The sequence below is a fragment of the Scyliorhinus torazame genome, chromosome 7 (assembly GCF_047496885.1).
Source record: "Scyliorhinus torazame isolate Kashiwa2021f chromosome 7, sScyTor2.1, whole genome shotgun sequence".
NCBI classification, from domain to species: domain Eukaryota; kingdom Metazoa; phylum Chordata; class Chondrichthyes; order Carcharhiniformes; family Scyliorhinidae; genus Scyliorhinus; species Scyliorhinus torazame.
Genome location: NC_092713.1, coordinates 105329039 through 105342003, shown reverse-complemented (window position 1 = coordinate 105342003; position 12965 = coordinate 105329039). Strand labels below are relative to the sequence as shown.

General features: G+C 50.6%; 1 protein-coding gene across 1 annotated transcript in view; it reads left to right on the top strand.

Annotated features, from left to right (window-relative positions):
• The window catches only part of LOC140426432 (phosducin-like), a 90908-nt gene that overhangs the window by 65255 nt on the left and 12688 nt on the right, over positions 1-12965 (top strand). The window contains exon 2 of the mRNA XM_072511221.1: positions 9025-9124. Coding sequence (XP_072367322.1) covers positions 9052-9124 — 73 coding nt within the window. The 5' untranslated portion in view covers positions 9025-9051. The remainder of the gene's footprint in view (positions 1-9024; positions 9125-12965) is intronic.

The following is a 12965-nucleotide window of genomic DNA, read 5'->3' as shown; positions in this document are numbered from 1 at the left end:
AACACGTTGAAAAATTGCGCAGGCAGAGGATACTCCAAAGGGCAACCGTGTATATTCATACAGGCCCCGGTGTGTGTTAATTGTTACATATGGTCGGGAGGCAGGGTCCAGCTCCAACTGCAGGTAGGCGTGACTCATATCTAATTTTGTGAATGAGAGTCCGCCTGCAAGTTTCGCGTAGAGATCCTCTATGCGAGGCATTGGGTATCGGTCGAGTCGGGAAACTGTATTCACTGTAAGTTTATAGTCGCCACACAAGCGAACTGTGGCATCTGGCTTCATTACTGGCACAATTGGTGCTGCCCAGTCAGCAAAACGGACAGGCCTGATAATACCCAAACTCTCCAAACGAGTGAGCTCCCCTTCTACCTTCTCGAGCAAAGCGTAAGGCACTGGGCGCGCCCGGAAATAGCGCGGCGTGGCTCCTGGTTCAACTTGGATACGGGCTACGGCCCCTTTTATTTTCCCCAGACCAGGCTGGAATACCTCTGGGTATCGTCCTAGCACCTCAGTCAACCCTCCAGAAACTGTTTGGAGGATGTGCTGCCATTGCAACCGCAAATGGCGCAACCAGTCCCGACCCAACAGGCTGGGCCCATGGCCACGCACTACGATAAGTGGGAAACGCCCCTCCTGGCGTCCATAGACAACAGGGGTCATTGTAGTTCCTGCAATGTCCAGTGGTTCCCCCGTGTAGGTGGCCAACCTGGCCTGTGAGTCAGTTAGTGTAAGGGTCTGTATACCCTGCTTGATGCGGTCGAATGTCCTCTGGGCGATCACGGAGACCGCTGCGCCAGTATCCAACTCCATCTCCAGCGGGTGGCCATTGACCCGTACTGTCACCTTAATGGGGGCCACACGGGGAGCTGCCACACAATGCAGCTGCAGGCAGTCGTCCTCCGTCTCCACGTCCTCAGGAGTGGTCGCCGCAGGTTCATCCACATGGAAGGTACGGCCTCTGGGCTGGTCCCAGTTACGGCCCCTGGGCTGGTCCCAGTTTCGGTCGGAACGACGGCGCCTCTGGTGTCCCCAGGACCGCCGTCCGCGACGGGGTCGGCGCCTACAAGTCTGACACGGACATGGCTCCTCATCCATTGGCTCTGGAGAAGGCTCCCTTCGGGGAGGAATGTCCGATGGCCACTGGCGTCGGTCTGGTCGTTGCCTCGCCCAAGGTACCGCAGGAGTGCGGGGGTACGTTTTTGGGCGGAAAGGGTTTCGCCCCAAGGCATGCACTTCCATTCCCTGTAGCTCCTGTACTCCTCGCTCTGCGCTCTCTCGGGACAAGACTATTTGTATTGCCTGTTGAAAAGTCAATGTTGGCTCCGCTAACAACTTTCTCTGGGTGGCCGCATTGTTAATACCGCAAACCAAACGGTCGCGTAACATTTCTGACAAGGTCTCACCATAGTCACAGTATTCCGCAATCCCGCGTAGCCTGGATAAAAAATCGGCAAGGGATTCTCCAGGGGTCCTCTCAGCGGTATTAAACCGGTAACGCTGGACTATCGTGGACGGGGTTGGGTTAAAGTGTTGCCCCACTATATTCACAAGTTCGTCAAACGTTTTGGTGTCCGGCGCAGCTGGGTACGTAAGGCTCCTAATCACCCCAAACGTATGCGGCCCGCAGGCGGTGAGCAATATGACCACCTGGCGCTCGTTTTCAGTGATATTGTTTGCCCGGAAATAGTAACGCATCCGTTGCGTGTACTGGTTCCAGCTTTCCAGCGCAGCATCAAAAACATCCAAACGTCCGTACAGAGGCATGGTATAATAGAAAACAACTTCCAACCTGTATCCAACAAAAATCCAGGGAGGTGGCTTCAGCAGTGTAGACAGCTATTCACTTTTACCTTCGTCGCTGTCATGATATTCAAACACACACATCATGATGGACACACCAACAGGCAAATCAGAGCACACAACACCACAACCAATCATAGACAAGAACACCAACCACATAAAAAGCACGAGCACGACACCTGGTGGTCAGTAGGTCTGGGGATAAAGAAACAGGGAAGAGCTGTTGAAACATCACAAGCAGGGAACCCCCACGTGCAGAGTGCAAAGACAAAACTGTACATAGTAAGTTTGAATAAAATAGCGTTGTACCATATACAACCGTGTTGGCTCATCTGTGTGTCAGAACACCCAACACCACATGGTACAGGAGTGGATCGATACCTGCCTACTAACCTGCCATTCTGGACATGGACCACACCGACAAACCGCAGCCGATGCAAGTCGCGGGGAACCTAGGTACCAATTGGAAGCTCTACAGGCAGCGATTTGACCTGTACATCCGTGCCACCGAAAAACAGAGTGCCTCGGATGACACGAAGATTGCAATGCTCCTCTTCTACGCAGGTCAGCACGCCACCAATGTCTTCAACTCACTGGTGTTCGAAGAAGGCGAAAACCAATCCAAATATGACACGGTCATCCTCAAACTGGACCAGCACTTTCAAGTTGAAGTAAATGAAAGTTTTGAAAGATACCTCTTTCAGCAACGCCTGCAAGGTAAGGAGGAGCTTTTTCAACCCTTCTTGACGCACCTCCGGATTCTAGCGCAGTCCTGCGGTTACGGCACCACCACAGAGTCCATGATCAGGGACCAGATTGTTTTTGGCGTTGCCTCTAGTGGCCTACGCCAGCAGCTTCTTAAAATGAAAAGCCTCACCTTAGCGTCTGCTGTGGAAGCCTGTGTCCTCCACGAAAATGCTACCTGCCGTTTTGCCCGATTTCAGGCGTCCGAGTTGGCACGGAGGGGGTCCCCAGCCGTCGAATCGGCAAGCCAGGCCGCCCACGACGTCGAACGCATCCAGGCCGTCGATTACTTCCCGACCCACGGCCCGGACGACAGCGGCCGCTTCCCGCGCTTTTCGCGGTCTCCCGCGCAGGTGCGCGCCAAAAATAACGGCCACAACGAGGGACGCACTGCGCAGGCGCGCCCACCGTAAGATCGCACTGCGCATGCGCAGTGGCGCAACGAATGCCGTGACGTCATGACGTGCGGCAATTGTGGAGCTCTACATTTAAAAGGGCAATGTCCTGCAAAAAACCGACAGTGCCTCAGATGTGGCAAGATGGGCCACTTCGCAGCCCACTGTCGTTCGGCTCAACCCATGGATCCGGCGCATCCTCGGCAATCTCGCAGACAAGTCAGGACCGTCCAGCCCACGCATCAAGACTTCCAGTTCAGTGATGCAGATGACCAGGATGCCTTCCGCGTTTCCGTCATTGATGTCAACAAGGTCAATGCCATCAATCCAGCCGATGAGTGGTGTGCCACCCTGACGGTCAACCGATCGCGCGTCGCCTTCCGTCTGGACACCGGCGCATCCGCCAACCTGATTGCATATTCTGCAGTCCAGGCCATGAAGGTCAAACCACCCATCACGCCATCCCGGCTCAAGATGGTTGACTATAACGGGAACGTCATCCCGTCCATAGGATCTTGCCAGCTACAGGTGACTCACAAGATGTACACGGCCACACTCCCCTTCGAAGTTGTCGGCTCATCAAAGGACTCGTTACTGGGCGCACAGGCGTGTAAGGTCCTTCACCTGGTACAGCGCATTATGTCTCTCTCTCCAGATGAGATATCCGACTTCCCGGATGCTGAGTTCCACGCAAATCTCCATTCCCTCCTTGCTCACAACCAGGAGGTTTTTGAAGGCATGGGGACATTGCCATACACGTACAAGATTCGACTCAGACCGGACGCCATCCCTGTCGTTCACGCACCTCGCAGGGTTCCTGCGCCACTCAAAGACCGCCTCAAGGCACAACTGCAGATTCTTCAGGACCAAGGGGTCCTATCCAGGGTCACGGAGCCCACGCCATGGGTCAGCTCCATGGTCTGTGTAAAGAAGCCCTCTGGCGAGCTCCGTATATGTATAGATCCTAAAGATCTGAATAACAACATCATGCGGGAACACTATCCCATCCCGAAACGAGAGGTCCTCACCAGCGAGATGGCGCGAGCCAAAATATTCACCAAATTGGATGCGTCCAAAGGATTCTGGCAGATCCAACTGGACCCGGCCAGCCGAAGACTATGCACATTCAACACCCCTTTTGGCAGATTCTGCTACAACCGGATGCCATTCGGCATCATTTCAGCATCTGAAGTTTTCCACCGCATTATGGAGCAGATGATGGAAGGCATCGAAGGGGTACGTGTATATGTGGACGATATCATCATTTGGTCCACCACTCCGCAGGAACAAATGCATCGTCTACGACGTGTCTTCACCCGCATACGACAAAATGGCCTGCGTCTCAACCGTGCGAAGTGTGCCTTCGGCCAGACGGAGCTGAAATTCCTCGGGGACCACATCTCAAGGTCAGGGGTCCGTCCCGATGCGGACAAGGTTAGCGCCATCACAGCCATGCCACGACCGGCTGACAAGAAGGCTGTCTTAAGATTCCTGGGCATGGTCAACTTCCTTGGGAAGTTCATTCCCAACCTGGCTTCTCATACAACAAATATGCGCCATCTCGTAAAAAAATCGACAGAATTCAACTGGCACCAATCGCATCAGCGGGAATGGGAGGAGCTCAAGCACAAACTGGTCACGGCACCAGTGCTGGCCTTCTTTGACACGACTCGCCCTACAAAGATCTCAACAGACGCCAGCCAATCTGGTATTGGAGCGGTACTCCTGCAAAAAGACAGCACGTCGTCATGGGCCCCGGTTGCATATGCCTCACGAGCCATGACCCCTACCGAACAGCGCTACGCGCAAATCGAAAAAGAATGCCTGGGCTTGTTAACTGGACTGGACAAGTTCCACGACTATGTGTATGGCCTGCCACGATTTACGGTCGAAACTGACCCCTGGTCAACATCATTAACAAAGACCTGAACGACATGACTCCTCGCCTCCAGCGCATCTTACTTAAACTCAGGAGGTACGATTTCGAACTGATCTACACTCCGGGGAAGGAGCTCATCGTGGCGGACACTCTTTCCCGAGCAGTGAGCACACCACCAGATGCGGAGGGGTTCGTGCGTCAAATTGAGGCACACGTAACTCTGACAGCAGCAAATCTGCCAGCTGATGATCCTAGTCTGGCCCACATACGCGCAGAGACGGCGACTGACCCCCTTCTGCAGCGAGTGATGCGCCACATGACGGAAGGGTGGCTTAAAGGGCAGTGCCCCCAGTTTTATAATGTGCGAGATGATCTTACCAACATAGACGGGGTCCTTATGAAATCACACAGTATCGTTATTCCGCACAGCGTGCGCCAGATGATTCTTCATCAACTACACGAAGGCCACTTGGGCGTCGAAAAATGCAGACGAAGGGCCCGGGAGGCGGTATATTGGCCGGGTATTAATGAAGACATAGCCAACATGGTGCTCAACTGCACAACCTGTCAGAGGTTTCAGCCGGCGCAACCTCCGGAAACACTTCTACCACACGAGATGGTGACGTCCCCCTGGGCAAAGGTGGGTGTTGACCTATTTCACGCGCTCGGCAGAGATTACATCGTTATTATAGACTACTTCTCAAACTACCCGGAAGTCATGCCTCTCCATGATCTGACGTCGTCCGCAGTCATTGGGGCCTGCAAGGAAACATTTGCTCGCTATGGCATTCCAAGGACTGTCATGTCAGACAATGGACCCTGCTTCGCCAGCCGTGAATGGTCGTCCTTTGCCGAAGCATATGGTTTCACTCATGTGACATCCAGCCCTCTACATCCACAATCGAACGGGAAGGCTGAAAAGGGTGTCCACATCGCCAAGCGGCTCCTGTGCAAGGCGGCTGCTGCCGGATCGGACTTTAACCTTGCCTTGCTGGCCTATCGATCGGCCCCGCTATCCACGGGTCTCTCGCCAGCGCAGCTACTAATGGGTCGCTCCCTCAGGACGACGGTACCTTCCATCCTGGCACCAACAACAGACCATGAGACGGTTCTTCGGAACATGCAAATGCAGCGTGATCGCCAGAAAAGTCGGTACGACACACGAGCGACGGACCTGCCCCCCCTGTCCTCCGGAGACAAAGTACGCGTCCATCAACCGTATGGTGGCTGGTCAGCACCGGCCGAAGTCCTCCGACAAGTGGCTCCCCGCTCGTTCCTGGTTCGCATGCCGGATGGTTCAGTGCGTCGCCGCAATCGGCGCGCCCTTCGCCGACTTCCGCGCTCACAGCCACACAGTACGCACACGCCAGATCCTCAACAGGCTTCCGAGGATGACTTTGTGGAGCTGCCGCACATCACGCCCTTTCCATCGCCACCCATGGCCATGCCTGCACAGCAGCCGGTGGTTCTTGATCCACCTTTGAGGCGGTCAACCCGAACTCGTCGCAAGCCCATTAGACTGGACTTATAATACCGTTCATATGTTTAACAAGTTGCACAATTTTACATGATAACCTGTTGTTGTTTATCGTTCCAGATGTCGTCTGACTGGACAACTGTTCAAGTTTTTTTTTCTTCTTCTCTCGTTCGCATTTATGTTATGTTATGGTACAACTTGGTTCATGTGACGCACCCGACATCGCCCCATGTACATAGTTCCGTCATATGCACATGCTGCACACGACACACACACACTCTTAGATGCACTCACGACACGATCATATTTATTACCACGTAGGCACATATCTTTGTAAAAAGGGGGGATGTCATGATATTCAAACACACACATCATGATGGACACACCAACAGGCAAATCAGAGCACACAACACCACAACCAATCACAGACAAGAACACCAACCACATAAAAAGCACGAGCACGACACCTGGTGGTCAGTAGGTCTGGGGATAAAGAAACAGGGAAGAGCTGTTGAAACATCACAAGCAGGGAACCCCCACGTGCAGAGTGCAAAGACAAAACTGTACATAGTAAGTTTGAATAAAATAGCGTTGTACCATATACAACCGTGTTGGCTCATCTGTGTGTCAGAACACCCAACACCACAGTCGCCAGTTTTGTAAAGGCCCCGAAGAATCCAGCACGAGTTTTAAGGATACAAAATAATAAAGTTTATTTACTATAACAATATATACATAGTAGTAGCAGTAACTTCCCTTGCTACCTTCTCCTTCCTCTTGGTTCCTGGACTGGCCAGCTTATTTATAGTAGGAGTTTCTCCGCCCCCCTCATTGGGGAAGTTCATACTCCCATAGGATTGTGGGATAGTCATTAGTCCCCAGCCAATCGTCAGTAGGCAGGTTATAACACCCATGAAGAGCATCACAGCTAAGACCAACTCTGCCCTCATCTGGCATCAATACAAGTGAGCTTTCCAGCAGGAATAACTGAATAATAATAATGTAAAATAATAATCTTTATTATTGTCACAAGTAGGCGAACATTAACGCTGCAATGAAGTTACTGTGAAAATTCCATGTTGCCACACTCCAGCACCTGTTCGGGTACACAGAGGGAGAATTCAGAATGTCCAATTCACCTAACAAGCACGTCTTTTGGGACTTGTGGGCGGAAACTGGAGAACTAGGAGGAAACCCACGCAGACACAGGCTTTCCCTGCTTCCAATGTTAAAATTAAGACTTTATTCACTATTTCCATTTTTAAAATTAATTCTCAGGGTTTAAGAATTATTGCCAAGGCCACATTTATTGCTTGCACCAAGTTGCCGGTAAGAGGCGTCTTCTTTGAATTCAGTGATTGTACAAATGAAGGGCTTGTTAGCCATGTCACAGAACATGAAGAATCAACCAAATAGTGTGTGACTAGAGTCATGCGTAGGCCCAAACTGGGAGAAGTGGCAGTTTCCCTTCTGTGAAACTCATCAATAAAGTAAAGGATGTTCTTCATGGATATTCCTGCTCCAAATACCAGTTTTAATCCTTCAATTGACGTTCTAAGATTCTCTCAGCTGTAGAGATCTCAGCATTCTTCTTGGCTGACCAAGTCAGGGTCAGGCCTGCAGGTAAAAACTAGCTCTCTTAGATTTTCTCATTTTCCTGTACCCTATTGCAAATCAGTGTTCCATCTCAGGGCCAGCCCAAAAACTAGAAGATCTTGGTAAATGATGGTGGGTAAGTTCAAATGAATCTTGGGGATTCTGGCCCACAGTGCTCTGAATTGGGATTCCAACACTGCTGGTAAAGACTCACATCCATTTTCTGCGGTGCTTCATTAAAATTAAAGATTTTTAGATTCAAACAACAGCATTAATTCACAAATAACAACTGGATGATTTTGATAAAGCAACCATGGGATTAATTTTACTAAAATAAAATGTGTGGCCAGCCCACCTCCTGCCCACCCATCCCAGACCTGTCCCCCATGTTGCAGGGGGCAAATAAGGCATCTGACATCTGATTTGTTATGCTCTAGGTGTAACATAAGCGGCTTCCTTGTGGTGCACTTGACAAAGGAAGGTTCAGACGTGGAGATAACTTCAACACGTTTATTAAACTATTTACACTTCTATTACTCGGGTTCGACACTACTGCTAATCCTACTATAGCTACCCAGACTGACTAACCGGTTGCTGCAATCCACGTGGTGGGAGTGATATTGAATCAACCCTGTGTCTCTACTCACTGACTGTCTCCACTGGAAAGAGGCAGATCATGTGTGTGGTGTCCTTTATATATGGGTTGTTGTAATGCCCTCCTGTGGTCCTGTCACCTCTGTGTGTATCGTGAATGTCTATTGGTCATGTCCTATCTACCTGATCTATTGGTTGAGTGTGTGTGTGTGATGTCTTTGGTGCTCCCTCTATTGTCTAGCTAGCCTACATGCATTTACATTGATGCACATCACCACAACATCAGCCTGCCTTTAGGTCCATTGAGAACATTAAGTGGACAATTAATGGGCACTTAAGACCTCATTCCACTTCCACCCAACAATATATGTGGCTGAGGAAAGCAGGTATCGCAACAGGTTTCATTGCACAGGTAAAGGCCTGTGGGCAGGCGGGGCGGGGCGGGGGGGGGCTGTCTACCTACTTTGGGGGTTCCCTGTACACACTTAGGCATCCCTAATTCCAAACTTCATCATATCTTCCTGTTATTACATTTTCAGGTATCTTTCATTATATATCTATCCAGAATGGAGCGTGGTCAAAGCTGTGATGAAGATCTGGAAACTGATTCAAATCTTGAAATGTCAGCTATAAACACAGGTAATCAAATAGATTATGCTCCACACTAACGTAGTAATAAATTGTAGCACCGTCAATATGACGCGAGGCAGGTTGAGGTACTGTCAATTGAAGGCTTTATTAAGCAGAACTTTATCCCCAGCAGCGTGGTTACAGAATGCAGCTGCTGAGGGAAATGGAGGGAAAAACTGGGTTCTTATACCGGCATTTCTGGGTGGAGTCCATTAGGTGGCAGATCCTATCAGGACCTGGCATCCCTCCACCAATAGCCTGTCGACACGTGGTGTACCGTATTACCCCTAATACATACCACCACATAGATCATGCCACAAAGTGATCAAGAAGTGTGTTGAGGCCCAAGAGTTCCTGATGTAAACTGGAGCTAAGTGTTCCCCTGAGGCAGAGAAATACAAATCACTGTCAAAATCACTCTTCCATATTTCTTCTCGTTAGTTTCAGAGTAGTTAAGGAGGGAGTTAAGACGACTGTATTACATTTATTTACCCTCTTTTACCCTGGATGGTTTTTGGTTTCTATGGGCGCAACTCTCTGGAAACATTTCTAAGTGTGGTACCGATCGGAAATTGCCGCGAGCTTCCCGGCCCTCGGCCCAGCGAGGCTGGCAACGCAATTCAACATTAATTGGTCCACTTAACGAGGCCTCACGGGCTTCTCACTGCAAATAACAGCTCGCAAGCGCCCCCCTAACAAAATCGATGAGCACGTAAACTGCACTTGCTCAGCCAACACCAACAGCTTGCAGCAATGGCGCCCAGGAGTCCGGCCCCAAGATTCGGGGACGCTGACCTGGGGAGGCTCCTAGACACTGTGGAAGCCAGGAGGGAACAGTGGAGAGCCTGGTGCATGACATTGTCACCATGAGTGAAGGTGTCCAAGGCGTCGCGCAGTCGGTGACGGCCATGGCTGAGGGCCTTGGCAGAATGAACATCTCACTGTGGCATGTCACCCAGTACCAGACCGACCTTGATGAGGTTCTGTGGGACATGTCCCACTCTCAGATGGGAATGGCTGAGGTACTGCGGAGCTTGTCGCGGTCGCAGATGGGCATGGCTGAGGCGCTGCCGAGTGTGTCCCAGTCACTGAGCAGCATCGCCGAGGGCGTCAACACAATGGTTCCGAGCATGGGGAACCGCCAGGGCTGGCAGAGTCAGATGATATAGAGGCAATTGGGGCTTGAACCAGCTGCCCCTCCATCCCAAGGTGGATCCCTGGGCCCTAAGTCAATCAGGAGGAGGGGGCACTATGCCAACCCGGACCCATCCCATGGAGTGGTGATGGTGGGCACCAGCTCGCCCGAGTTCCATCCGTCTGATGAGGTCACGTCTCAGGACAGGGCAGCATGGCTGTGCATGTGCTGCCGATAAGTGAGCTGGGCCCTCCAGCCCCAGAGCTCCCAGAGGACGCCAACCAGGGGCATCGAAGGCCACAGGATGAGGTAATCAGCTGGCAGCTCAGCAGTGCATCCTGGGGAAACACCAAGACATAGTAGTAGAGCTAGGAGGGCAAGCACGTCGAGGATCACTGAGGGCACCGGGGGAGGGGGCGTTGGTAGGGGGGGTGGCACCCCCATGTGTGGGGTATTGTACAACACATTAAACTCCCTTTTGCATCACCATTATGTTGCCTCTGGCACTTTCTTCTGCAATGCGCACCAACCTCATGACCCTTTGCCCATCTCTCCAGGCATCCCAACCCCCCCCCCCCCGCCCCTCCCCCGCCACACAACCCCCCTCCATAGCAGCCCACCTCTGCAGAGGGTCCCCCACCCCCAGCCGAGCTTCCCACCCCCCCTCCCGCCGAGCACTGGGCTCTTTACCTGTGAGCAAAGATGGCTACTCACCTACTCAGCTCCCCATAGTTGCCCTTCCACCAAGTTCACGTTTTTCAAAAGGAGTACGAATCAGCACCAGCACGAGCACTTGCTGGGGAGGCCGCTGAATGACGGGAGGCCGCTGAATGACGTTGGATATGGGGTCACTCTCGTTGATTGTATGGAAATGGGGCTTAAGTGGTGATAATTGGTTTCTCGCCACGCTACGGCGAGATCCCTATTTCATCTACGGGAGTGGGGCGGTTGCATCACAAACTGCTTGCCGCCTGGTACCGATCTATTTTTGGCCTATCCCGCTATTCACATGTCTCGATATGCTTGAGCGAGAGCGTAACGAGGCCTGAAAATCGCATCTTATGTTTCTGGCTACTCGGGTAGATGAGTCATAGATCTCTTATGTTTCTGAATGTGTTTTCCACCTAGATTTTTTAAAAAAATCTTTATTAGTGTCACGCTTAGGCTTACATTAACACTGAAATGAAGTTACTGTGAAAAGCCCTTACACTACAACACCTGTTTGGGCACACTGAAGGAAAATTCAGAATGTCCAATTCACCTCATCTTTGGACTGTGGGAGGAAACCGGAGCCCCTGGAGGAAACTCACACAGACACGGGGAGAATGTGCAGACTCTGCACAGACAGTGCTTCAAGCCGGGAATCGAACCTGGGACCCTGGTGCTGTGAAGCAACAGTGCTAACCACTGTGCTACTGTGCCGCCCATTTTATTTTCATTGTGTGCCCAGGGTGCTAATGAAGACAGTTACTTACTCATCAAGCACTCTCACACCTTTGTTTTTGAAAGAATAAGTGTCAGAAGTTCTAAATTGGCATAATGTAAAGAATGTGGAAATAAGTTAACATATTATAAATATAAAACATAACAGTGGTTATATGATATTGGATCATAACCAAAGTTCTGTTGCTAACTAGATGTTTATGCTACTTTTTAAAAATATAAATTTAGAGTACCCAATTCATTTTTTCCAATGAAGGGGCAATTTAGTGTGGCCAATTCACCTACCCTGCAAATCTTGTGAGTTGTGGGGGCGAAATCCACGCAAACACAGGGAGAATGTGCAAACTCCACACGGACATTGACCCAGAGCCGGGATCGAACCTGGGACCTCGGCACCGTGAGACAGTATACTACTGTTAATTGAAATGTTCTGAAACCTAGGAAGTAAATGACAAAAAACAAGGAGATGGAGTCACAGAGGCTTTGCAGACTGGTGTATTAGGACAAGAAGTTAGCATCTGGTCCTGCAAGCTGTTGTTTGGATACCCTGCATTTCCCAGGAGGAAAAACCAGTTCAGTATGTTCAAATCAAGTAATAATCAGTGACACTGGCACCAGTAATACTGAAGTTCCATTTTAAGGTATACAAGACCAGTTTGGACATTTTTCTTGTTCCCTTCATTTCCAAGATTTACTGTTTTTTCCGAATACTCGAGCTTTGTCTTCACATACTCTTTGCTACTTGGTCACACTTTCACTCTTGCCCTCCTCAACCTTTGGTGGTATCCTGCACGGAGGGTTCACATAATCAACATTCACGATCAGTACAAATGCACCAAAGGTGCAAAATGAATGAACGTATTTAGACAATTACAAGAGAAAGAAACAACAGAATGTTGGTAGATTGGGATGAAGTGGCAGGAGGCACACAGGAACATAGGAATTAGGAGCAGAAGTCGGCAATTCAGCCCTTCGAGCCTGCTCCACCATTCATCAGACCATGTCTGATTTCTTTGTGGTCTCACTTCCACCTCTCTGCCTGTTCTGCATATCCCTTTAACCTGTTTTTTTTAAATCAGAAATATATCCATCTCCTTCTTGAAACCATTTAATGAGAGGGATTCTCTGGTCGCCGACAGTAAAACTGCGTTCGGTGATCAGCCGGAAATCAACGTTTGCGCGGAAATCAGGGGCAGCGACACTTTCGCGATGTTCAAAGCGGCATACTCTTGGAATACGTGGCCTCAGGATCTTTCCTGAGGCCCTCCCCCG